The following is a 27,300-nucleotide window of genomic DNA, read 5'->3' on the forward strand; positions in this document are numbered from 1 at the left end:
GCTCCCGGCCTATAGAGTGAGATGAGCGCACAACCCTAGAGTCTGGGAAGACTGGCCCGTACGGGCAGGGGTACCTTTACCTTTACCTTACTAGCCTTTCTTGCCAACCTAGCAGTTCGAAAGCACGTCATAGTGCAAGTAGATAAATAGGTACCGCTCCGGCGGGAAGGTAAACAGCGTTTCTGTGCGCTGCTCTGGTTCACCAGAAGCGGCTTAGTTATGCTGGCCACATGACCCGGAAGCTGTACGCTGGCTCCCTCGGCCAATAAAGCGAGATGAGCGCCGCAACCCCGAGTCGGTCACGACTGGACCTAATGGTCAGGGGTCCCTTTACCTAGCCTTTCTTGCATCAATTTGGAAAACGTTTCCCTTTTAGAAAAAACACAGTTGCCTTATTATAGCATCTGATTATCAACAGTGGAAAATAAATCTCAATCAACTAATGTATATGAAGTGGCAGTTTGTACACTCATGGATCCACTTGGTTTCCAGAGAGCTCTGGGGAGTTTTCTAGTTGGTGTGGCTGGCTCATATTTTGAAGTCCTAATAAAGCTGTGGAATACAGAGATGGTCTGGGCAATTGGCAGGATTTTTACAACACTACGAACGAGACCAATAGTGAATCTGATGGTGAAGAAGGCAGTTTCTGCACATGCTGTAGAGAGAAGTGAGGGGCTGATGGGGCTCATCAACTTGGAATGGTAGTTCTTCAGGGGGGAAAGAAAACACTGATTCTAACCCTCCACTGCCTTGCAGGCTATCTTCAGGAAAAGAAGGCTAAAGAGTAAACCCTACACAAATCCGGAGTGGAGTCCCTAAGGTGGTTGGATGGCGTCTTGTATGCCTCTTTCCTGCAACTCCTGCAGCCAAGCTGGTGCCAGACATATTGCTCTGCTTTCTTCTGGACCACATCAGCGAGGTTGAGGGAGGGGTCCTGTCGTCTGGGCAGCCCAGGACCTCCATGAACACTGCCCAGGCTTGTGCCCTGGGGAGGTCACTTTGGTGCTGCAAATGCAGCAGTTTGACTTCACCCCCACAGGCACACTCCATTGTCTCTTGAGAGACAAATACCAACAACATGGTAACCTTAAGATTGGATTATTATATTGAGCTTTATGTGAGGATGCCTTTGAATATAGTGCAGAAGCTTCAATTAGTGCAGAACACGGCTGCCTAACTTCTCATAGGTTTGAAGAAAGCCACTACTGTTCCTATTACACTGGCTGCATATATATTTGCTTGCAAGCCCAATGCAAAGTGCTGTTTTTTACTTTTAAATCTCTTTACGGCTTTTTATGCCTCTCACAATATAAACCTAGACTGTTATATCTTCACTTGAGGCCCATCTTCTGGTCTCCTCTGAGGGAAACTTGAAGGGTGATGACAAAAGAGAGGGCCTTTTCAGCTTTGGCTTCCCAACAGTGGAATGCTTTCTCCAGAGGTCTGCCTGGCACTCACTGACATATTTTCAGCACCAGGTAAAAATGTACCTCCCCCCCCCCCGACTTTTGATGGTCTGTGTTATGTTTTATTATTATTGTGATGCAAAAGTTTTCTGTTGCAGCTGGGAAGGATTGTTTCGAATTACTGTAAAAAACATAAAAGTTTTATAATAATAAAAATAATAATAAAACGACTTCATCTTTTATGGAATAATGTGCTCTTGTTTATGTTTTTAAATATAAGTCTCTTGGAGGCCTTCTTAGATAACAAGTGACTAATAAGTCAAAATAATAATAATAATAATAATAATAATAATTTCTTCATGTGTTCCATGTGCAGTTGTTTACATGCATATGCATTTGAGACCAGGTGAGCACATTCCAGCAGTCACTTTGTAAAAGTTACTGGTAGTCCTTATTGTTCTTGTATCATTCTCTTGAAAGATACCATCCTTGTTATGTCTTTGGGGAATGCCTTTGCAAGATTGTATTAATTTGCACACACATGCACTAGAATTCTTCACGGTTCAGCTCCTCTAGATTAATTAAAGCTCCCAATAGGTGGGTAGATGCATCTGGACATGCATCTATTTAAGGCACAGGCATGCAAATTATACAGACATAAAATCCCTTGGTGCCACTTTCCTTCCATCTTTTCCCTCCCCAAACAATGCTGATAATATAGATGTCACTGTGAAATTTTTTTTTCTGTTTGAGTTGCAACTGTTCTGCAACAAAAACCAGCAGATCCATTTTAGCATTTAGCATTTTATTAAACATTAAAGTCTTTTGTAAAAAAACAACAACTGAACACTCTTAAGTTTACTAATATATCCTGCTTCACTCTTTTAGAAGCCAGTGCTAGACTAGAGAGGCTATTTCAGAGCAAATGAATGAAATCTGGAGCAGTAGGCCAAAAAGAGCTTTCAGCATTACATAATGTGTGGTGGCGGAGGAGGGACAAAATCATTCTGAGGCAATTATTTGTGGTGTGCCACTCGAGGCACGTCACACATACACAAGAGCACCCCAATTTTCATCTCTGAAATGTGGGAGGGTGTGAAGGTACCTTGAAATACATTCACCACCATCCATCTCAGATCCCTCAAGGTCTAAAATGTAAATACAGTGGTACCTCGGGTTAAGTACTTAATTCGTTCCGGAGGTCTGTTCTTAACCTGAAACTGTTCTTAACCTGAAGCACCACTTTAGCTAATGGGGCCTCCTGCTGCCGCCGCGCCACCGGAGCACGATTTCTGTTCTCATCCTGAAGCAAAGTTCTTACCCCGAGGTATTATTTCTGGGTTAGTGGAGTCTGTAACCTGAAGCGTATGCACCACTGTACATAAACACTTTGCAAGGGTGTAATCTGGGTAGATTTGATTTAAATCACGATTTAAATCATGAGTCAGTAAGACTTGATTTAAATCATTTTTTTACAGAAAGACTCATTTTTGTTAGTATAATCTTAATATTTACAACCAGATGAACTGGTTCCATTTTTGGAATAATAAATTTTCAGAGTAGTTTTTACAGTTATATCAAAAATTACTGATTTGGTTATACTATTAGAAATACATTGACAGATAATTATGAAATTATTGTGAGGCTTAATAAGTTAACTGTTCATATTTGGACAACTTTTCTGCTGTACTTTATTGGATGGAGAAAAATGATCATTTCCTTAACACTTTAAATGATTTATTTAACTAAAACAATATTATAGCATATTATAATGAGTATGGGTTGCTCGTGCGTAAGTTGCCGCCTCTCCAGGCTTTGTTGGCTTGGTAAACCTTTCAGTCTGGGCAGCCCTTCACTTCGTGGCTGCCTCAGTCGCTAGCAGAATCCGTCAGTGGGCGTTTCTTAAATCTTTTCCAACATAAAAGTTGTTTGACACCCAGTCTCCTCCTACTCTCTCTGCGCGGAAGTCTTCTGCGCAGGGTGGGCGTGGGTAGCGGGGGACCAGTGCTCTCCCCGCTGGTGTCCGGTGAAGAGTCCTGGAGCCCTCTCGCCGATTCCCCCATCAGCCCCTCCTTATCCCTGGTGTAGCGCTGATTTGCTTCCCCATCTGCGGAGCTGCCTCTCTCCCTGCTGGGCCCTTCTCCAGCATCATTTGAGAGCCTTCCCTCCGCCTCTAGCTCCGATGTCAGTTCCCTGACACATATGTATCCATGTTTGTTAACTGATGTGGTTAAATGATTTTTTTTAAAAAAAACAAACCTTAGACTGAGTTTTAGCACACATGAAAAACTGAAAACAAATCCTTATTTCCTGATGGAAATAAGTCTTTGGACTATAATGTAACTTAAATAGAAAACTATCTTTAGAAAGATTTTCCCTCCAAAAGCATTTTATTTTAAAAATCTGATTTAAATTTAAAAAATCTGATTTAAATAAAAAAACCTGATTTTTAATTTTTTGAAAAATAATAATTGCTTTTTATTCACCCTGGGTGTAATGAAAGAGAGGCTGAAGCGGAAAAATAGCAGGCCTATTAACTTAAACTGTTTTAAAAGGCATAACAGGTATATGAAAATATATAGGCATTTTGTGTGAGAGCCGAGGGGGACTATCCAAGCTTCATCCAGTAGCTGCTGTGTAAGATCTTCTGATGTGTGAGCTGAAATTTTCAGATGGGATTTATTGTGGCAGTGGTGTGTTAAAATTTTATGTATCTTTTAAAAATGTGTTTTTTTCTGGTTTGAATGGCATCCCTGAAATTACACAAAAACAGACAATGGTGCAAATATTTGATGAACTTGTGAGGAATATAGTGGACCATATCTGTCCTCCAAGAGCATAAAGCCATGGTTTTCAGACTGCATTTTTGGGAACAGGGATTTGCAAAATCTCCAACACTCATCAATTTCCTATTGTCATTCATTTTGTTATTTAAGATCTCATTCATTATTGATTTGTACAAATAATTTTTGTTTGTCTCTTCATCTGTTGCAGTTACATTTGTTTAGGTATTCACATTTGTCTTCATAGTTCTGCTCTTTGTTTGTTCTTTGTGCTATATTAATACAAGTTCATATCTATCCATTTATTTCAGAACAAATTAAAATAGAACATTAAAATATGCATCTCTCTAATGGAAACCTCCAGTGTTCTTCAGCAGTTTATCAGGGCTTTCTCAAAGGTAGTTTGCTCACCATTACTGATCTTCCCCTGCAGTTAGGGTAGCCACATGTCCTTTGAAAAGGACAGTCGTTTAATTGAAGCTGTTTGAGGGTTGTCCAATTCAAATCCAGTTTAAAAATAAGGAGCCACAAGGAGAGCTGAAAGGGCCTTGAAGCTGCCCATCAACATTTAGTAGCACCTGCTGCCTGGCGTCTTCTCCACTATGGTGAGTTGTTTTATAATTTTATTTAAATTATAGTAATTATTTCTAGATTTGTGTCTATACATATAAATTACCATATGCAACTTTTATGCAAACTGGTGCCCTCTTTTTTTGGTGCTGCAAATCCTCTTTTTTGGCAATGCGTAACGGGTCACCCTACTTTCAAATTGCAGATACTGAGAAGTTTGGGGTTCTAGGGTGCTCTCTAAGTTGTTCATGTGAAGGTTTGGCCCAACTGGCCTGGGCAGCACCTTACATGGACCAAGTCCTCTCTCTCCATTCGAGAAGACTTTGAGAAGCACAGGGGTTTTGTAGCAAAGGGGCAGGGGTTCTTCGGCAGATACGTTGACGTGGCTTAAACAGGGTGTTACACTGAGCTTGTTCTTCAGATACCATGCATATCACTGTTTGGCAGTGTGTGTGTGTGTGTGTTGTTGTTTATCACTGGAACAGTCAAGCTCATGCAGCACAATTGCTTAATGGAAGCCACTACCAGCAGAATAAACAAGACAACGATGCACATCTTTGGGTATCTTTATGATAATTTCCCCTGCCCTGTGTTCCTGCACCTTGTCAATCTGCTGCAGAGAAAGAGCTCTTAGTTCCAGTGGGTGCTAGGGTCGAGACTCAGAGAGAGCACAGGAGGTGGCGGAGCAGCTGTGGAGCGCAGAGGGCTGTACCAGTCTTCGTGAGCATGGGAGGGTTGAGGTTGGTGGGGGGCAGGACAGGAAAACTGGGCAGAAGTAGCAGGGGGAGGTGGGGGTGGCAGAGTGTAGGTGGAGGGAAAACGAGGCAGGTGAGGATGTGACCCAAGAGTGGGGGGATATTGGTACTGTCGAGGTAGGGGTGTAGGCAGGGGACAGAGGATACCAGGGGTGCCTGGTTTGGGCAACGCTCGTTCCTGCTTTCGCTGCTTGGCTCGCCGGTTCTGGAACCAAACCTGTCAGCACAAGGAGAGAGAAAATGCATATTATGAATTGTATTCCCTGGGCAAGGCATCTTGGCAATGATGTTTAGAATAGAATTATTCCTGAAAATCCATAACTAGTCAGCGCCAGGCTTTTAAGAAAACCAAGAATGTTCTGGGACATCGGCAGAAGATAAACATCTGCCAGAAGCAGGAAATTATGAGATAAGCTTGTGCAGTGTGTTTGGGATGGACTAATTATACTTACAAAGCAATAGGCAGAAGGGGAATGATGCACATTTATACATAGGTATGTGTAGGTAGACAGATTGGAATTGTGGGCCCAAGCAGAGATTCTTAGCAGCTTTCTGGACTTTGCACACTCAGCTGGTTCTCTGGTTAACATTTTTTGTTGTTGTTAAAATAAAAAAGTACAGTGGTACCTCGGGTTACATACATTTCAGGTAACATATACTTCAGGTTACAGACTCTGCTAACCCAGAAATAGTACCTCTGGTTAAGAACTTTGCTTCAGGATGAGAACAGAAATTGTGCTCCGGCAGCGCGGCAGCAGCAGGAGGCCCCATTAGCTAAAGTGGTGCTTCAGGTTAAGAACAGTTTCAGGTTAAGAACGGACCTCCGGAACAAATTAAGTACTTAATCCGTGGGTTAAACCACTGAGCCTAGGACTTGCCAATCAGAAGGTCGGCAGTTCGAATCCCCGCGACGGGGTGAGCTCCCGTTGCTCAGTCCCTGCTCCTGCCAACCTAGCAGTTCAAAAGCACGTCAAAGTGCAAGTAGATAAATAGGTACCGCTCCGGCGGGAAGGTAAACAGCGTTTCCGTGCGCTGCTCTGGTTCGCTTAGTCATGCTGGCCACATGACTTGGAAGCTGTACGCTGGCTCCCTTGGCCAATAAAGCGAGATGAGCGCCGCAACCCCAGAGTCGGTCACAACTGGACCAAATGGTCAGGGGTCCCTTTACCTTACCACTGTAGTAGGTATTGGGAGGAGGATGCCTCAGTTTCTCATATAGAATCTATGTTACAACAACATGTAACCAGTAACATTGGTCTAGCCCTGCGCCTTCTGTTTCAACTTTTAAACGCCTGCTGAAAACTTTTCCATTCCTTCAGGCAATTAAGAATGCGCCTTTCCACAATTGTTACTTGGTTTCTGATTTTAACTATTTTCTATGGGTTTTGTTGTATGTATTTTTATGTACAATTGTCGTGAAGCACTCTGATTTTTTTATATGAATTAGTGGTCTATAAATATTTTTATAAAGAAATACATGTAACACAACTGTTTAAGTTTACATAAACGGAGAGCTTCAAGTCCATACACCCATTAATGCAGTTAGTAAAATACTGCCTCGCTATTAGGAAAACATAGAATGAAAAGCACCAAAGGGGAAAAATAGTTCTAAATGTGACTTTAAAAAGCACACTTTCTTTGTCCCATGGTTGTAGAAAGGCACAGCACGTAAGTGCCTTGGAGACCCAGTTTCCAAAAGGCCCCTTGCAGGCTGCTTTTAACACGTCCAATATGGCAGTGTCCATATGTTCTTGGGGCCATTAAGTACTAAGCAGGTACCTGGATGCGAGCCTCATTGAGTTTGATAGCCCTGGCCAGCTCCTCTCGGCAGTAAATATCAGGGTAATGGTTTTTTGCAAATGTTGCCTCCAGGTGATCTAGCTGGTCCTGGCTGAAGGTAGTCCGGTGACGTCTCCTGATAGGGGCGGCAGCTGTGTGAAGGGAGGAAGGTGCAGCCGGAGAGACCCCAGCCGGTTCTGGTACATGGGGGAACTTCTTACAGAGGGGAACTTCCACATCTGGAAGGCAAGAAGAGGATCCACTGGCATTTCTCTGTCTTGACCTACAAGTCACCTTTATCCAAAACTTTGCCAGTGCCCCTCAGGACTGAGCACTTTTGAACTCCTACTCCTTTACCCCACCCTCACCTCCACTTTCCCCTCTGCCTACATCTCGAAGCACTCCTCTTAATGTGACATTGCTACAACAAGAACTCTGCTGCTGTGGGGTCTGTTTGGTCTTGCTTCTTTGCTCTAGATCATTCCCTCCCAAAGCTGCTTTGCCTTTGGGGAAGGCTCTTGGGAGTTCCATTTATACATGTTTGCCAGCCCCGTGTAGTTTGGACCTTACATACTCCTGCCCAGCTGGTTAGAGTGTGGTGCTGATAACATCAAGGTCACGGGTTTAATCCCCATACGGGCCACCTGCATATTCCTGCATTGCAGGGCGTTGGACTAGATTACCCTCAGGATCCCTTCCAACTCTACAATTCTATGATTCTATGAAAGGAGCTAGAAATGGAACGACCCTTGAAAGAGATCCCTCTTCCTCCTGCATATTGTGTGGGCTCCCCACACTTCCCACCCTGTAAGAATGATTTTTTTAAATTGTTATTTTTGGCTCAGGACAGCAGAATACTGTAGCTTGAGCCAACCCTGGTATGTGATCCTGGTGGGTGCCAGCAAGCAGACCTTATATTTCTTAGAATCACTTGGATATTGTTCCAGCTAGCTGCAAAAAGCTGTGTCGCAACTGTCTCTTCTTCATAAAGGGTCTCCTGCTTTGTAAGTTCTGTGAGCGTTTCAAATAATTTTTCAGAAGCCGCACCTGGCAGCATCAGGTGTTGTGAACCTTTACCTCTTGTACTGATAATGAAGTGCCGGAACGGTAACAATATTTCCCCGCACCCTTTCCCCAATTCCTTCCTGCAATCCCTAGGATTAACTGGGGGGAACATGATTCTCCAGCCCCCACTCCCTGGGAGAACCTGAGATCGTGAGAGTGAGGGGAGCACAATAGGCTCACCTGAAAAGCTAATTAATTTGGGACCCCAGCATAGAGGAACTTGAGCCCCCAGGGATCTGAGCCCAAACAGCTTTCTCATTAATGTCTTTGCATCCGAGTGTTTTTCGGGAGAGGCTGCCCCCAAGGGATTACAAGCCCCCCTCCAGCCTATTTCAGTCTCCTGCTACTCAGCAATCTCCTCCAGCTCCTTAGAGGCTGTCATGTGGAAAATGAGTTTGCTCTTTCCTTGGGACAAGTTTCCTGCTTTTGTGGAGACTATGGCAACTCTTCCCCTCCTAAAAGACCTCCTGGCTAAAATCACACTGAACAAGATCTGGAACTAGGACAGATGGTTCCTTGACTATGCATGGAAGGGTTGCCCCTTCCAGGAAACTGCACATGCACCATACATTTAAAGCACATGACTTTCCTCAAAACATCTTGAGAACTGTAGCTTACCTCTCACCGAACTATGATTCCCAGCACCCTTAACAAACTACAGTTCCCAGGATTCCTTTTAAAGGAGTCATGTGCTTTGAAATGTATAGTGTGCATGCAACCACAGTTACATTGCTTTCCGCTTCCATCACAAATTTGGGATTGATTTGGGGTTGCAAAAAGGCCAGGAGGCACCATCTGCTGGTGGTTTCATGGAATTTGGTCTCGGGTCAGAATTAAGTTTGTGATTAGTGTTGTGATGAGGACAGAAGATGGTTCTGAAAGCCACAGACAGTATTCAAATATGCTCTCCTGATATTCTGTCCTACCAAACCCCAACCTCAAAGTGTCTCCAGACTGTCAGTATTCTGTGGAAGGGGTTCAAGCGTATACTGGGAAATTTAGGTTTACAATTAAAAGTGATTAAAGTGCTCCATTCTAGCACAACAACCACTTTAATAAAGCCAGTGTAGTGTACCTGTTGGACTAGGACCCAGAATACCAGGGTTCACATCCCTACTCAGTCACAAGCTCACTGGCTGATCTTAGGCCAGTCACTGTCCCTCAGCCTAACCTACTTTGCAGGGTTGTTGTAAGGAGAAAACTGGGAGTAGGAGAACTCTGAAAACCACATTGAGCTCCTTGGAGGAATAGGGGGCATATAAATATAATAAAGAAAGAGATGGACTTTCTGTGATTAGGAAAGAGACAGGGAGATGCACTGATAAGTGTGGAATGTACAAATGATGAATGGGAAGATATATAAAAACTTTGCAAGCAAATCAGGATGAATGCTCATTGCTGTGTAACCTGCTTACAAATAATGAATTCTCAATAGAGACTGGATATAATCTAACACATAAGCTTTGTGCTAGCAAATAAGGATAGATGCTCAATAAATCGGTCATCAGGAGAAGAGCTAGAGACACACCGCCCTGGAATATTCCCATCTCATTGTCCGTCTCTCCTCCAAAGCTCAACAATGGTGTAAGAAGAAGAAATACCACAAAAATATCATTTCCCATTTAATACAGAAACAACGTACAGAAACAAAGATCACCCCAGACCTGCTTGACCCTGGTTTTTGGTTCTAATAAAAAGCTCTAAAAAGGAAGCCTTGCAAATGTTTCCTGAAGGCTTTTGTAGACTTCTTCCCACACAGTTTTCAAGTCCTGCTCAGAGCTGGAAGCACATCACTGATGTACTGGCTCCCAAGTCCCCCTCTGCACAACCCCTCACATGCAGCTTTTCCTCCGCCCAAATGTTCAGTAGCATCTGGACCCTCTTTGGTCTAGATGGCCTCCCTGTGCCCCTCCTCATGTCTGTAGACCAAAGCTTCCCCAAACTCACCAGCTGTGGAGCTGACAGTCTCAGGGTATACGTCAGGGAACCCTTCGCTCTTCCTTTTCCCTGTTCGTCCACCCTCCATCTCCTTTGATCCTTGCTGTGTCCCCCCCAACCAAACTTTTAAGCCAGTTCTGACGTCACCCCCTCCCTGGTTGTCTGTCTTACGTGTGGAGGGTGCGGCTTTGCCATGTCGCCTCCCACCCCTTGGCCTGGAGCACCCCCTCCCAGGATGGAGATGGCCAGGAGCAGGAGGGGGTGGGGTGGGGTAGGGAAGGGAAGGGATGTTCACATCAAGGGAACGGGGCCAGGCAAGGCATGTGGAGTGGAAGGATACTGGAACTCTGGGTATATGTGCAGTCCGGAATGTGAATTTGTGCAGCGGAGTTACTTTAAAAGTTATTTATGCAGGTTATAGATGTGCCTAGATTCTCTGTGGAAATGCTGCTGAATGCATGCATATGTCTGCATGTGGAGAGTTGTTGCATTGCTTTGTTACAGTTCCCTGTGATGCACTTGTAAGTATGTGTGCGTTTTTGTTTATGAGAGTTTTGTAGCTCTCTTGGAGTGGCGTGCACACCTTGACTTCCCGAGGTATGCCAATTGCTCTGTGAGTGTGTTGAATTGATGCCTTCCTTGACAGCACTCCGGAGGCCCTCTGTGGGTGGTAGCCCACCCTGAACCCATCTCCTGGGATAAGGTTCCAGCAATCATGACTTTCTATTGTCAAGGCAAATCCCTTGGAACAGCAGGAGCCAGCCGGTCCACAGAGAGGCCCTTGAAAAGCTCTCTGCTTGCCACATCCCCCTTGGAATTGACTTGCAGCGTCTGCAGCCCTTCCAGCCACCCCAAAAGCATCTCCACACTCAGATCCACCGCCGTCCTCCTTGCTGTCCTAACGGGTGAGGTGGGGGTCATATCAGGCCACTTCTTATCATTTTGGGTTTTCCTTGCTGAAGCTTTTGTCTTTGTGACACAATTGTGGAGCTTAAAAGCAATTCCAGAGGGACAAAGGTACCAACTGGTCTGGCAGGTAAGGGGAACCTGCAGCTAGTCCAGCATTCCAGCTCACCATTGCTTGCAGGGTAGTGGTAAAGGACCCAAGTGGTGAATAGTGTGGCTGGGCACTGCTTGAGGCCATGTCCCACCCCAACACTGAGGAGCCAATCTCTCCCTTTTAAAAACAGACACGATGTAATGAAAGATAACAGCAATGGCACCAGTGGCCGCTTTGTGCCACGCAAGTGCCATGCCTGCCATTAAGTGTGGGTGGTGGCTGGACAGGAAGTCCAGCAGGTCATCAAAGAGTTCTAACCTCCACCGTCTCTAACCTAGGAATCCTGCAGGGATCCAAGAATCCTGCACCTGCTTGGTTGCTATTGCAAAGGAAGAGAGGGACATTTTGCTGCTTTTCTCTGGGAAGCGCCCAATGAAACTGATGGCTGAGAGGTTCTTCAAGACTGAGAATAATGAAATAAACCTCCACACAATGTGCAGTTCACTTAAGGGCTAGAATAGATAACATGTACAGAGGATAGACTGATCATTAGATATGACAGAACAGAATCTTTCCACGTTCGGAAGCCCTACCGCTGAGAACAGGGGAGTAACAGCAGGTGTGGCCATTGCACATGTGCCTTAGAAAAATAGAATTAGAGCTGAAAGGGACCCTGAGGGTCATCTAGTCCAACCCCAGAAACATCTGGGTGGCCTTTTTGGAAATGTGATGGTGGGCTAGAAGATGGTCTCATCCAGCAATACGATGTTTTGTGCTCTTGTGTATTGTTTCTTTATACCACCTGTGTGGCTCCCCTCAAGCCCCCAAAGCTTCTGGGAAGTTAGTAGAAGGATGAGCCCTGAAATTGTGCATCGACTGCTGCTGTTGTGCTGATTGCCCTTCGATTGCGGTTTAATGTGATTAGGCCCTTGTGATTGCTAAGCCTTCCTCTGGGTCCCAGTGGGCAGCCTTCCTCATTATTACTAATTGGCAATCGTATGTGGAGAGGAGAGGCTGTGCCCTCAGGACATGGCACAAGGTATGGGGGTGGCAGATGGCAGGAAATAATAATCTCTAGCCCTCCCATAGCGCTATATGTCAATAAGCTTTTACAAATCATAGTTAAGTCTTGACCACAGTGTTGATTCTTTGAATCCAATGAATGAGTCTAATTGATGGGCTCCAGCCCACTTTTGCAGCTAGGAGGAGTACTGATTGCACACTTTCTTCTCCTTCACTAGTCAAACTAGTAAGGGTGCAGCTGGGGTGACATTTCAGTTTTCAGTAGGGGGAGATTTTAGTCTGGGTAGTCCTACAGAGGCATTCATTAGAGGTACAATGAACTAGAGGTACGGCAGAAGCTGCAGTAGCATTGTGGTGGCAGTTTCTGCCCCAGAAGGGTGCATGTTCAAGGGAATGCCTCCAGGGAACCTGCACAGGGATGAAGACAATTTAGCCCCATCCTCAAGTGTGTTCACTGTTCCCTAAATATGGCTACGTGTACATTGTGGTGGGAGGATTCCCAAAATGGAAATCCTAAACTCCCACTCTGGGATATGTTCACACACAAGGTGAGGCAAAGGAGAAGATGGTTATCTCTGGTGTGTGAATCTGACTTCAAGCCAACATTAGTGATGTAACAACATCCTCCACCACATCAGACGGCCGCAAACCAGCACAGGGGCTGCAGCAGCTCTCCACCACTCAATTCCTTGCTGCCTAGTGGTAGGCTGGCCTTGCACATAAGAAGAACCCTGCTAGATCAGACCAAGGGACCATGTAGTCCAGCATCCTGTTCTCAGCAGTGGCCAACCAGATGCATCTGGGAAGCCTGCAAGCAGGAACTGAACGCAACGGTAATGTCTCCACTAGTGGTTCTGCCTTCAACAGCAAAGACAGAACCTAGCTATCATGAACTCAGCATGAAGAACTAGTGAGTTGGCTAGAAATGTAGGTGTTCCTAAGGAACACTCACACAGAGGTCTTCCTTGTAGCTTCCTAAAATGTCCATGTTTGCTGCCCTCTGTAAGGTAGGAAAGCATCAAATTGCTATTCTCTCCACATGCTTCCTTTGAGCATGCAAAAAATGGGTCAAGAATGCAGAACGCTGCATTCTTTTTTTTTTTTGCATTGCCAACAACTATTTATTTCAGTTGAATTCCTCAGTTCAGACAAAAATAAGCGGGATTTCTAGCTGGAACTGCTTTGAACATAGGTAACTGTGGGCCTCATAAGTTCCAAAGATTTCCTAAACAAATGTACAGAGTTCACACTAAATATTTAGATACATTCTTCAACGCTGTGTTCCTAACGTTTTTGATGAAACCACGCTGATCCCACAGACCAACACAAATATTTCAAATCCAGCTCCATAAAACCTGTGTTAACCTAGACCTCCCATCTTGTGAATGCTCCCCTTGTTCATGGGGGAATATGCCTTTGGTTGCACATCATTCCAAAGAAGTCTGAAGAACTGCCAGTGATTTATTTGCCTATACTCTGAACCACCCAGTCCTGTTGGCAGAGGGGGCAGCGGTTGTTCTGTTTCACCCACAGTGACATGCGGCAGTTGTGGAAGGAATGATTACACTCTCCCCAGACCACAACACAATCTTCTTGTTTGTTTTCAGCTTGACATCTAAGGCAGGCATCCATGACCTGCACCCGGCAGATGGCGCAGGTGTCGTACTCGACATCCCAGCTCCACATGGCCACATCGTTCCACTTCTTCAGCGAGAACATCTTGTCAACGACACCCGACTTCGAGCCCGAGAAACCCGCATGAGGAGCGGAGACACCCAGCTCGTCCCCGTTCTCCACGTCGGCCATGGCTGGGGGTGGCAGGAGGAGGCGGCGGTGGCAGCCAGAACGCTGCATTCTTGACCCAGTTTGATGCCTTTTCCTAACCAAACTTTTTATTGTTGCTATTATCTCCTTAGGAATTTTATCTCATTTATAGTTCTACCACAGGGATGGGATTCCATTCATGCTGTGTGTGCCTTGAAGTGTTTGATGGTCCAGAAAGGACTTAGCAAGCCAGCAGCCCCTGCTACTTCAAAGTGACTTTTGAATTGTGTGGTTGGGAGTGCAGAAAGTGTGTATTCTCCCCCTTAGATTTACATGCCGACTGGAAACATGAAAGGTGATTAGGATTGTGCCTTGTGGCTGCGTTCTTGACCTCTGCACTTCCACTGGCCTGACTTAGTACATTCACCAGAAGATGAGAACGGGCTCTACATGTGTACAACTGCCCATGCATACAGCCCATTCCCCACTTCTACTGCACGTTTGGAGGTTGGGAGTGAGGCCAGCAGATGCACAGAGGTTATGGGCAGAGCTAGTGGGTCACAATTCCCCTCCATGCTTTTGCTCTACATCAGGTTTCCACCTTTAGCCTTCCAGAAATTGCTGAACTACAACTCCCATCATCACTGGCCATTGGCCATGTTTTCTGGTGCTGGCAGGTAATTGTACTTCAGGACCTACAGACTGCAGCACCAGTCCTATCATGCAACAAGGTGAAGCAGATGGTGACATTTAGAAGAATGCAGATGAAAGCAGAAAATAGTCTCTGAATGATGCAGCAAGATCCCAGGGTGGGGTGGAGGCATCATTTGGTGCTCTGCTTTAGGCAGCAAAAACCATCTTAGGCCAGAATTGAGAGACTGGGCCTGACTCTTCAAGGGGTGTGGTAACAGGCTGTGACATCACAGGGCGACCTCAGACCTGAGGTTCTAGAAGCCAGATGAACTGCCAACACTGGGTGGGGTGCATTGCCTGCTGTAACTTGCTGGGCTGTTTAAGAACTTTGTGGTGGCCCTGGAGAGGTTCAGGCAGGCATTTGGGCAAAGGTAGGCTCCTCATTCTGCTAGTTAGCACTGTATGGCTTCTGGAGCTATAGACTCGGCATCTTGAAGACGAAAAACTGAGGCCTAATTCTTGCCTACGTTAGAAGCCCCACTACGCTAATTTGAAATGGATTTGAGCTCCACCCTCATCGGGCAAACCATGCTAGGTTAGTAGGGTCAGTCACTCCCAATCTCTGTGTTGAGATACACCATGTGTATCTATGTGTTGTGATACACAATTTGTCATGAATAATATGCTGTTAAAATAATTATAGTTTCCCAGGAAGTCTCATTCAACTCACCATCCTTTGAGATGGCAATAAATGCTACACACACACACACACACACACACACACACTCTACATCTGGAGCAATGGAGTGATCCAAATATACCTGAAGTAGAGACCATTAAGTGCCAGAATCACAAGACATCCAACCTGCCCATCTCCTTCTGGTCCTTTTGGGTTTGAGAGGAACACATGCTTCCAGTTTGCATTTGGAAAAATTGTGTGCCTCAGGTGTCAGAAATATGGGGGACACTGGGTTAGGCAGACACTGCTCTAAGGCAATATTCAAGAGGATATGCTGCACAGTTCACACTGTTATGTATGTTTCCTGCTTTCCTTCCCCTGGGAGAATAATTGGCATGAGGATAATAAGTTAGGTGAGGATGTTGCCAAGAGGAAAGCTTTTAATTCCTCTGTTAGCCACGCCCTTTACCAAGAGCCTGGACCATTTGCCAGGAGGTCTCAAGGCACTTAAATCAACCAAGGCTGGATTCTGAATGGAGCTCCCCAACGATAAGAGTGAATCACCAGCCTCTCAGAACCAGAAGAGACCGCTCATATCTTTTTGAATTGAAATTATAGCAACCAGTCCCCCAAGGCAGTTTGTTCTCTAAAGGATCCCCAGGGGAAAAGCAGGGGCTGTGCTCTGAGGCAATGTAGTAGCCGAAACACAGTGTGAGGCATCAATACAGAGCAATGCTCTTAATTTGAGAGGCAGGGCTTCTGCCTCCATGAAGCCCTGTGGGTAATAAAACAGTCAACCAGGTGTTATGTTGTGTGCATAGGGATGCAATCTGTGCACATGTACAGGTAGTGCATGTGTACAGGTGGTACATGTGTTTATACCCAAGATGTACATGCAAATAAATCAAGATCGTGGTACTTTATTTATTTGTATCTGGTCATTTTCAAATTGCTGTATTGTGGTGCCTGCACTGAGCCATCCCAACCTTTCCCATGCATTTACTTTTGCCAAGCAACAGCCTCCAGTGACTGCCAGTGCTGGGTCATGGGACAAGCACTGAGGAGAAAAGGGGCAATAGAGTCAAGGAGAAATCTGCAAGTCAGGAGGAAAGACTAACCACAGATGCAGGAACACACCAGAGCTCAGGAATCCCTTGATGCTCAAGCAAGATGTCCGATCCCAGCTAGTGGTCCCAACCAGGGGGAAATAGGGGCATGTACTAAGCACAGATTCAAGGGACTCAAGGTTGCAAAGTCCAAGCTCAGGATCCAGTAAGCAGATTCAGCTCATGCACAGGTCAAGCACCAGTAGGGCAGAAGTAAGCAGAGCAGAGGATGGGTCCAGATAAGTGAAATTAGGCAAAGTAGAGGCCAAGGTAGGTAGCACCCTGGACAGCTCCAGTTGGAAACTAGGCTAGAAGCCAGAGGACACAGACTTTGGTGTTGCTGCAACAGCCGGCAAGCCCAAACGGAGCCTTAAGTGGGGCTACAGGTTCTGCTAAACAGCCTCAGTCCTCATGAGTGGCACTTCTACTCTTAAAAGGGGCCCGTCTTGCTTTATAAGCTCCTAACTCTAGTAGCACAAGGGTGGCTGGGTCCCACTATGGTAGGGCTGGGAAAACAGGGGTGCTGCAGATGCTGATGGAATATAACTTCCATCATCCCTAACCATTAGCCACACTGGCTGAAACTGATGGAAATTGGAGTCCACAGGTTTCCAAGTTCCGCACATCAGCCTCTATGCTCGAGTCCTTGGACGGTAATGTAGCTTTTTCAGGTGCCTGGTGCTGGAATTTCTAAGCAGGTGGGAACACTGGAGGCAAGTTCCAAGGGCAAAATTACCTCCCAGTCCATTATGCTCCCATATATCCATGGTCTCTTCTCCTAAGAGGAGACCAGGCCCTAGGTCATGAACCATGACGCAAGGCTCAGCTGGGACAGGAACTCCTCTATATTCCTTCCTATCCAGAAAGATCCAATGGGTTGGTGAGGTCACTCTAGTTTTAGAAGGTTCTTCACTGAGAAGTCTGGCCACCTGCAATTCAGTGGCTCCCATGGGGCAGCTGCACATCAGTTCCAGCTACTCCTGGTAGAGATGCCCACACAGCACATCTTGTCTCCTTGCTACATCATGATAACTCTCCACAATAGTAATGTATCCTTCTTCTTCCTGGATGATCTCCAAGTCACTCTCTCTTCCCTACACTTCATTTTTGTAGATCTGGTCAGCCTGAAAAAGTCTCCTCTTCCTCCTGCTTAGCAACAGGGAGAGCAGGACCAGGCCGCTGGGAAGAGATGAAGGCTCTTTTGCTGCTGCCCCTTATGGCCTGCCTTGCGGTGAAAGTCCGTAGCAAGATCTACAGTCGCTGTGAGCTGGCACAGACACTGAAACGCTGGGGAATGGATGGGCATGAGGGCTACAGCTTAGCTAACTGTGAGTAGCCAATGAGCGGTTGTCAGTTTGCTTACTGTGTTTTGTGGGAGGGTGTGAAGACATGGTGCATCACCAAAACTGGCAGGATCAGCTTGTATGTGGGCAAGGAGAAGTTTGCAGAAAGCCATTGAGTGTGTGGGCAGAAATTAAAGTGGCCCCAAGAAACCAGTTTCCCAACTTGCTCTGGCTGCCATATGCTCAGATTTTCCTGGACAATACAGTGGTACCTCGGGTTACATACGCTTAAGGTTACAGACTCCACTAACCCAGAAATATTACCTCGGGTTAAGAACTTTGCTTCAGGATGAGAACAGAAATTGTGCTCCGGTGGTGCGGCGGCAGCAGGAGGCCCCATTAGCTAAAGTGGTGCTTCAGGTTAAGAACAGTTTCAGGTTAAGAACGGACCTCTGGAACGAATTAAGTACTTAACCTGAGGTACCACTGTACTGGGATTTCAAAGGTGGAATTGACGTCCGGGGTGAATTTTAGGGTTTCCCTTTAAAAAGCTCAACAATTTTGGTGGTTTCCTGGTTTTTACTTTTTGAAGTATGGCAGCTGTAGCCTCCAGTCTCAATATTTTGCAGCCGGGTTTCAAGTGCATGCTGGAATTACAGGTTTCTGCATTAAAATTGGATTAAAGCACTCTGTTGCTCTAGTACAACAAATCCACTTTGAAGAAAACAACAATGGACATTATGCTTTGGAAAGGTTCTTAGACTTTCTACCCTAAGGGTCCACTTGAAATGATTGAAAATTACTGAGGCCCACCAGTCACAAAATGGTGGCACTGGGGCAGAGCCAGACACAAAATGGTAGAAGATGGAGGCAGAGTTTGCATAATCAACTGGCAATAGAATATTCTATCTTTGGAAATTGCTGAATTCCTTGCCACAGAATTTTTATTGTGGCAAGAAGTTCCACAGCTGTGTTGTTTTTGCTAACCTGAAGACAGACATTTGTTCTGTGTATCTTATGAACCAGCCTCCTCATTTTCTGCAGAATTTGCTGATTTCATGGCTTCTGTAGAGGAGCCCTTCCCCCCCCCCCATGCCTCAGATTGTATTTTTATCCATCTCCTGTAATTTCTTCTCCCTTTCTCCTTTCACATCCAACTTGTACCTTTTCTCTCACACCTTTCATCCCTCCTCTCCTCTTTTTACATTCACTTCCTCCTCCTCTAACAGCGTCCTCCTTCCTTTCTAGTCCCAGTTTATTTATATGTTAACAAAATAATAAATATTAACCTTTTCTCTCCCTTTCTAATTTTCTTTAACACCTCCTTGCATCTCCCCCACCCCACTCCACCCGAGGAGCAAGGGGAATTTCCTTCTCTCTTCCCCAACATAATTTTCTGTCTCCTGGGCACTTTTACAGAGTATGCAGTAAGTTACTGGTGCTGGTAATAGTCCAACTAAAAGGCTATGCCACAAGTAATGGGCACAGCTTTAGGGATTTCACAGCATTACATAAATAGCGATGATTATTTTTGTTGCCCTACCATACAGTTGCTAGTAGTATAATGATGCTATGTTATTATTGTCCATTGAAGAAATGATTCAAATTAGAAGGGATTCCTTCAGTGTCTCCCATGCCAGTTCTTTGCCCCATTAGATGTTTCACTACAGTGAAATGTACTAAGCTACTGCAAAATGCAGAACGAAGTTTACTTTAAGCTGTGAGAATACCAGTGCACTCTGGTAGCACACACTGCAGAATTTGGTTACAGGTTGTGGGGTGGGTGATGGGTAGCAGAAATTCAAAATGCCTTGCATGTTCTGGTAACGCCTAGAAGGCAATGGGGAGCTAGGAAGAGCTTTTGTTGGGTACAGGGTAGGAATCTAATGCCCTTTCTTGTTTCCTGTCTCTATAGTAAAGGCTACTATTTTCTATCCATCCACTTAACCGTACTACTACTACTACTACCAGTGGCGTAGCGTGGGTTGTCAGCACCCGGGGCAAGGCAAGTAATTTGCGCCCCCTAACCTGTGGATTTTAGAGCTGCGAGTGCGAGCGCCCCCCCCCGATGTTGCGCCCGGTGCGTCCGGCCCCCCCTGCACCCCCCACGCTACGCCACTGACTACTACTACAGTACTACTACTACTGCTACTAATAATAATTATTTATACCCCGCCCTCCCCGGCCAAGACCGGGCTCAGGGCGGCTAACATCAGGTATAAAAACAATTGATTAAAGTACAACTTAAAAACAGGATTAAAGTACAACTTAAAATGCAGCCTCATTTCAGTGGAAGCCCAGATCAAAAACTGTTTGGGGGGAGAAAACGTCAAATCTTCACCAAGGCCAACTATCCAGACTGGTCCTATGTGGGCCAGAAAAAAGTCCCCAAATAGGGGTTCCATCACAGAAGGAAAAGGAAAGAGGGGGAGGGGATCAGGCTGATTCCAAGCCAAAGGACAGGCAGAACAACTCTGTCTTACAGGCGCTGCGGAAAGAAATCAGATCCCGCAGGGCCCTGGTCTCATGAGACAGAGCGTTCCACCAGGCTGGAGCCAGTGTTGAAAAGGCTCTGGCTCTGGTTGAGGCTAATCTGACTTCTTTAGGGCCCGGGACCTCTAGTGTTGCTATTTATGGACCTTAAGGTCCTTCACGGGGCATACCAGGAGAGTCGGTCCCGTAGGTATGAGGGTCCTAGGCCGCAAATATATGTACAGTGGTGCCTCGCAAGACGAAATTAATCCGTTCCGCGAGTCTCTTCGTCTTGCGGTTTTTTCGTCTTGCGAAGCACGGCTATTAGTGGCTTAGCGGCTATTAGCGGCTGTTAACGGCTTAGCGGCTTAGTGGCTTTAAGAAAAAGGAAACAAACTCACAAGAACTCGCAAGACGTTTCGTCTTGCGAAACAAGCCCATAGGGAAATTCGTCTTGCGGAACGACTCAAAAAACGGAAAACTCTTTCGTCTAGCGAGTTTTTCGTCTTGCGAGGCATTCGTCTTGCGGGGCACCACTGTACTAACTATCAAAGAAATTGGGAGATACCGTATTTTTCGCCCTATAGGACACACTTTTTCCCCTCCAAAAATGAAGGGAAAATGTGTGTGCGTCCTATGGGGCGAATGCAGGCTTTCGCTGAAGCCTGGAGAGCGAGGGGGTCGGTGCGCACCGACCCCTCTCGCTCTCCAGACTTCAGGAAGCTATCTGCAAGCCGTGGGAGGGCTGCGCAAAGTCGCGCGGCTCTCCCACGGCTTGGGGAGAGGTTCCTGCACCCCGAAGTCCGAATGCGACTTTGCGCAGCTCTCCCACGGCTAGCGGATAGCAGCCTGTTCTGGGGGCTGCGGTCGGGGGAAGCTCGGGCTTCCCCCACCCCAGCCCCGCACCTGGGGGGGAAATAATTTTTTTTCTCTTTATTCCCCCCCCCCAAAAAAAAACTAGGTGCGTCCTATGGGCCGGTGTGCCCTATGGGGCGAAAAATACGGTAACAATTTTTTTATTATTGATTATATTTTTCTCTGCGCTCATGAGGGCTGGAAGCCTAGTATCAGATTGAAGATGAGTATCAAAGAATGTCAAATCCTTTGCCATGAGTGAGATTCCAGGCTTGCATGTTGACACTGTGAGTGTGCAGAACGCATCCCACTAATCCCAAGATCCTATTCAAAACGCATCTCTTCTGCTAGCATGTTTGCGTGCAGAACAGTAAGGGATGAGTGATTCTGTCAATGTCAGTTTCACTTAGCTTTCCACTCCTAAATTCAGCTTTCCACATTTCTGCACCAAAATCTTCATAAAGATTCATCCCTATTTTAGCTTGAATTTCTCCTAATATACACATTTTTGTATGCAGCTTTGACTAATAGGCACATTTTAAAAGCAATTCTCCTCAACATAATGCATTTTATATATCATTTTCACCAATGTATACATTTTTATATACCCTTTCCCTTAATATATGCATTTTTTAAGACTGGTTGGTTGGTAAACTGCATCTCAAAATTTTGTGGTGTGACTTTTGAAGGATAATTGTCATATAATTATATCCAGTGCTATTTTCCTAGAAAAAGAGGTCCCTCGTTCACTTATAATGACAATGGCTCCCACCTGAGAGGAGCCAGAACTGAGTTCCAGTGAGGGAAAGCCCCCTCACATTTTCCTTGAGACAAATTTCATCTCTGATAAAATCTGCTTTCCTAACAACTTCTTTCTGGGGGGAAAAGTGGTTAACCTGTCCACCTGTCCATCTTAGGGATCTGTTTGGCGTACTTTGCAAGTGGCTTCAACACGGAAACTGTGATGCATAACTCAGATGGCAGCTCCGAATACGGCATCTTCCAGATCAACAGTCGCTCCTGGTGTGCTGACCGACACACTCTATCAAAGAACCTGTGCAGTTTATCTTGCTTTGGTGAGTGTCATTGCAAGAAGGCAGGGGTGAGTGCCTGGGTTATGGTGCAACCTCCATGCTGGGCACAGCAAGCCCATAGTCTGGCCTGGCAAATTTATTTAACAGAATTTGTATGCCTCTTAATTGTAAATGAAACCTCCAAATTATTTAAAACCAGTGATCCTGCTCAGGGATGCCTTTGCAGAGAACGTTCCTAACTAGCTCTGCTGTAGTCTTCCAATCCCCAGCAGATGTTACTAGAAGTTACTAGAATCCACATAGTCACAGCTGCAGCAGCAGCCATTGAAAATCAGGGTGGTGTAGTGGCTGTCGCTCAATTAAGAGACTGCATGGATTTTTAGGGTGGGGTCATAGTCCAGTGCTGGAGAGATATAGACATTACATGTTGAAGGGCCTGTGTAAAGATATTGCAGATCACTAGGCCCAAGGAGATGCAATGTGGTTAAGGAGCAGAGTCAAGGAGGGTATTAGAGTCAAGAAGGAAGAAAAGGGAAGCATTGTCCAGTTGAAAAGAACAAAAGGAGTACAAACCTTGGCAAGATAAGTGTAAGCAGATACCAAGGGATACCCAAACAGAATTGCTAGAAACAAAAACCTAAGGAAGCAGTTGAACTTTTGGACAACAAGGAAATCAGAGGTGAGCTAAGGGAGGATAAAGAGATTTCAGGGAAGCAGAATGTATTCTTTGCATCTGTCTTCACAGCAGAAGATGTAGGACAGATCCCTGTCCCTCGCGGAGTTGGAAGGTACCTCCAAAGGTCATTTAGTCCAACCCCCTGCAATGCAGGAATCTAAGCTAGATCATACATGACAGATGGCCCTCCAACCTCTGCTTAAAAACCTCCAAGGAAGGAGAGTCCACCAGCTCTTGTGAGAATCTGTTCCACTGTTGAACAATGCATGGAGTGTAAGGCTGTCAAAGATTACTAGCCGTGATGACCACGTTCTACATCCATTGTTGTAGACAGTATGTTTCTAAACACCAGTTGGTGATAACCACAAGTGGGGAGAATGCTGTTGCGGTCAAATCCAGCTTGGAGGCTTCCCAAACGCATGTGGTTGGCCACTGTAAGAACAGGATGCTGGACAAGATGGGCCTCTGGCCTGATCCAGCAATGCCCTTCTCATGCTTCTGTGATGGGAAAGAGTCTCTGTCAAAGTCCCTGGGAAACCTCTGCCAATCAGAGTAGATAATATTGCACTTGTCATAAAATAAAATAAAATAAAATAAAATAAAATAAAATAAAATAAAATAAAATAATAAAATAAAATAAAATAAAATAAAATAAAATAAAATAAAATAAAATAAAATAAAATAAATAAAAAAAATAAGTCTGACCCAGGCTGGATCTATACACATTAAAAAAAAACCAGTGCAGAAAAAACGTGTTATAAACACTCTTAATGGAAAATCCCTTTGGCGATGAATCTACAGCACCCTCGGGTGTCACATGTTTATAAAGCAGTTATAACAATATAATTGATGAGTGTAGCCGAGTCCCATGTATAAGGGCACCTATGTTTAACTGAGTAAATGAAATCTGTTTTAAATAATTGTTGTAATGATTACTGAGCTAATGTATTTAAAGTGCTTTGTACGCTTTGGAAACCTGCCACAGAAACGCTGTTATATTATTAATAGGGGCCTGTAACTAGAGAGCTGGGCTTTGCTTTCAGATCCATATGAGAACTTCCCCCTTCCTCCTCTCTTTAACAACTCTTCCCCTGCAACTCTTTGCTTTCTCCGTTTGCCTTCCTCCCTGAGACTCCTTCCCCTGGCCATCACTTCCTCTGAACCACAGGCTGTTCCAACTCTCTTGTTTTAGCCACCCAACCACCAACCACTCATTTCCCTTTCTCCGCTTGCCCTTTCACTAGGCCAGGGTCACCGACCTTTGGGGACACAGGGGCATGTTTGGAAATCAAAAGAAATTGTCACCGGCATCAAAGTACACCCCCACAAGCCCTAAACACTCCTCAATCTTCCTTTGAGAAGATCTCAATCTTCTCAAAAAGAAGGCAAAATGCCACCACGTTGTCCCTCCCTTGCTGGGCATTTGCCTCTTGAAGCAACTGCATTACTCTGCCTAACGATAGGACCAACCTGCAAACAATCTGTTTCAATCTGGCCTTTTGCACTCTGATGAAACTGCTGCACACAGATAGCTCAGTATAAATAATTATTTAACAATATTTATCTCAGTATGTATTAATGAGACCATTAGAGGGTCCAACGGTCAAGAAGGAAGTTTCTGTATGTGTTGTAGAGGGAATTGAGGGGTAGATGAGGCTTGTCAACCTGGAAAGGTAGCTCATCTAGGAGACGGAAAACTCTGATCCTAAATCTCTGCTGCCTTGTGGGATACCTTCAGGAGAGGAATAGGCAAGGAAGTAAACCATACATGAATCCAGAGTGGAGCCCCTAAGGCAGCTGGATAACGCCTTGTGCACCTCCTTCTGGCAACTCCTGTAGCCAAGCTGGTGCCAAACATATTGTTCTGCTTTCCTTTGGACCACACCAGTAAGGCCTTGTCATCTGGGCAGCTCAGGACCTCCAGACATGGTGCCTGTCTTGCACCCCAGGGGGGTCACTTTGGTACTGCTAACATAGCAATTTGACTTCACCCCCAGAGGCACACTCCATTGTCTCTCAAGACAGACAGATGCCAACAGTATATTATTGTACAGTACATAATATTGCCATTTCCTCCTCACACTCTAGATCTACTTACTGAAGAAATTATTGATGACATAATCTGTCTCAAGCGAGCTACAGCTGAACCAGAAGGCTTGGCAGACTGGTAAGGGGATGAGTTTGTCTTTCAGTAGCCTTGTCTATCTGCTCCACCCATATTTCCATTCTGTATTATCTCCTCTTTCTGGTAGCTGTCCATCTAGCCTTAAAATCCCATTGGCAGCAAGCATCTGTGCTAATTCCATTTGCCAGTTCTTTTTGGAGGGTGGGCAAGGAAGGAATGGTTGCTAGAGATCTATGGTTTGAAGCCTTGGCTTAATAGTAGTAATAAATAATAATAATTTTTTGCCATCCTGATCAGTGTTTGAGTGGGAGAAATATTTCAAATAACAGAATTGCAGATGTAGTCACACACACAGTTGTATTCCCCAATAGCCTGGGTCCTGAAATCTGGCATTGGGGCTAAACCTCAGGTTTGGGTACTCATGAACACGTAGAAAGTCATTCTAGACATATGAAACTAACTTATTACAAGTCAATAGCATCTAGTACTGTCTAATCTGTTTGGCATAAGTTCTCCAGGTTCTCAGGCAGAAATGAGTCTTTCCCATCACCTGCCCCCTGATCTTTTTAAACTGAAGATGCTGGCGAGTTATGGTCCATTCCTTGCACTCCCTTTGCCCAAAGCCAGGAGGACTATCACTCCAGCACAGATCAGCTCTGCATTCTGGACCAGACTGACCCACAAAGAGAGGGCACTGCAGTAAATTATCTACAGAGCAAAGAGATTCAGATTTTTTAGGCACACGAGACAAGGCAAGGATACCCCAAAAAGATAATTTAAGTGCAGATTAAGGCCTAGTTCTTTCTGAGGTTGTAAACCTGAGTCTGTGCTGCATCACTCAGATTGCACTCAAAGACTTGGATGCTTCTTCATACGAAATGAAACACAACACAACACAACACAACAACACAACACAACACAACACAACACAACACAACACAACACAACACAACACAACACAAACACCCTACATAGACATGCTATCTGACATTGAGTTTTGTTATGTTCAGAGATGTTTTTGTATGAAGGAGCATGCAATCCTGTGACTCCCCATTGGCAATCTAAATTGGTATGACCCAGTTCCAAGTTTCAGACCCCAAAGACAAGTGGGCCAAAGAGAGACCCCAAAAGTAGTGGAGATGTCCAGATAATCACATAGGCAAGTGAGTAATAGACACACGAGAAGAATAACCACCCTGTCAAGAACACAGAATCTGATTTCTCCTCTCAGCAATTTCAGGGAGATACTATAAATAAGCATTCTCCGCGTCCTTTGTCTGTGTCAGTTGTGGGAAACCTGTGCTCCCCTGCCCAGGACATTGTTGGACTCCCAACTTGCATTAGCCTCAACCATAATGGCCAGTGGGGTGGGATGATTGGAGTTGTGGTGTGGCAACATCTGGAGGGCCACAGGTTCCCCAACCCTGTCCAGATTGCTGTTCTCAACAAGGGCATACATTCAGGACACACCGTTGTACAACTAGGACCTCCAAACTTTGCTGGCCCCGCAGTTAAGAAGAAGAACCCTGCTGGGTCCAGCATTTGGTTTCCACCAACGTCCCCATCCTAGCAGGGACCACGGAGACTGACAGCTACCCTGGGCCCCCATACCAGATGGCTGGTTCTGTGAGCCACTATTCAAATTCCCCACAGTCCTCCAGCAACACGAGGCAGATGTGGAGAAATGCACAGCCTGATACTATCATGTCACACTTTTGCATTTCATTACAATGGAAGTACCCATATTTTTCGCTCTATAAGACGCACCAGACCACAAGACGCACCTAGTTTTTGGAGGAGGAAAACAAGAAAAAAAATATTATGAATCTCAGAAGCCAGAACAGCAAGAGGGATTGCTGCGCAGTGAAAGCAGCAATCCCTCTTGCTGTTCTGGCTTCTGGGATAGGTGCGCTGCCTGCATTCACTCCATAAGGCGCACACACATTTCCCCTTACTTTTTAGGAGGGAAAAAGTGAGTCTTATAGAGCAAAAAATACGGTACATAAGAAGCTGCCATATACAGAGTAAGGCCATGCATCCATCTGACTCATGACTGGCTTCGCATGCTGTCTGCATTTCTTTCTCTCCCTGCTCCCCCTTTCTCCTTAGGTATGGTTGGAGAGATCATTGCCGCGGCAGAGATCTGAGTTACTGGGTCGCTGCCTGCAATCTGTGAATTAAGAGCGCCATCCTGGAATGTCCTGCAAGTCACCGTGCCTACTTACGTTTTGTCTTCAGATGTAATTCCATAATGTAATCTGATTGAAGCCATAACACTATTTTGATAAATAAACTCCATTCCCAGACAAGGCCTTGCCATGTACTTTGTCATGTCCCCGGTGTGGATACTGGGG

At 45.4% G+C, this 27,300-nt stretch overlaps 2 protein-coding genes and 1 pseudogene across 5 annotated transcripts; 1 reads left to right on the forward strand and 2 right to left on the reverse strand.

Moving 5' to 3' along the window:
• Positions 1-10,384, reverse strand: PROP1 (PROP paired-like homeobox 1; the record flags this gene model as incomplete). Its single annotated transcript, XM_080988410.1, has 4 exons — positions 1-86; positions 4,940-5,731; positions 7,294-7,532; positions 10,306-10,384. 3 exons carry the CDS (start codon positions 10,382-10,384, stop codon positions 5,390-5,392), a joined length of 660 nt encoding a protein of 219 aa, XP_080844536.1. The 3' UTR covers positions 1-86; positions 4,940-5,389.
• A 56-nt stretch (positions 10,385-10,440) lies between these two features.
• Positions 10,441-27,255, forward strand: LOC308466989 (sperm acrosome membrane-associated protein 3-like). Of its 3 annotated transcripts, none has more exons than XM_080988397.1 (5): positions 10,441-10,647; positions 17,615-17,829; positions 22,029-22,187; positions 24,910-24,988; positions 27,056-27,255. In XM_080988397.1, exons 1-5 carry the CDS (start codon positions 10,490-10,492, stop codon positions 27,120-27,122), a joined length of 678 nt encoding a protein of 225 aa, XP_080844523.1. In that variant the 5' UTR covers positions 10,441-10,489; the 3' UTR covers positions 27,123-27,255. The 3 variants fall into 3 exon arrangements, with proteins under 3 accessions (XP_080844523.1, XP_080844521.1, XP_080844522.1); XM_080988395.1 differs by lacking the exon at positions 10,441-10,647 and adding an exon at positions 14,339-15,311; XM_080988396.1 differs by lacking the exon at positions 10,441-10,647 and adding an exon at positions 14,340-15,147.
• Positions 13,415-14,161, reverse strand: LOC308466997 (RING-box protein 2 pseudogene; annotated as a pseudogene). The gene has a single exon. The product of its transcript is annotated as an RING-box protein 2 pseudogene (transcript).
• Positions 27,256-27,300: the final 45 nt, after the last annotated feature.

The sequence above is a fragment of the Podarcis pityusensis genome, assembly GCF_964106645.2.
Source record: "Podarcis pityusensis genome assembly, chromosome: 17".
Taxonomy (NCBI): domain Eukaryota; kingdom Metazoa; phylum Chordata; class Lepidosauria; order Squamata; family Lacertidae; genus Podarcis; species Podarcis pityusensis.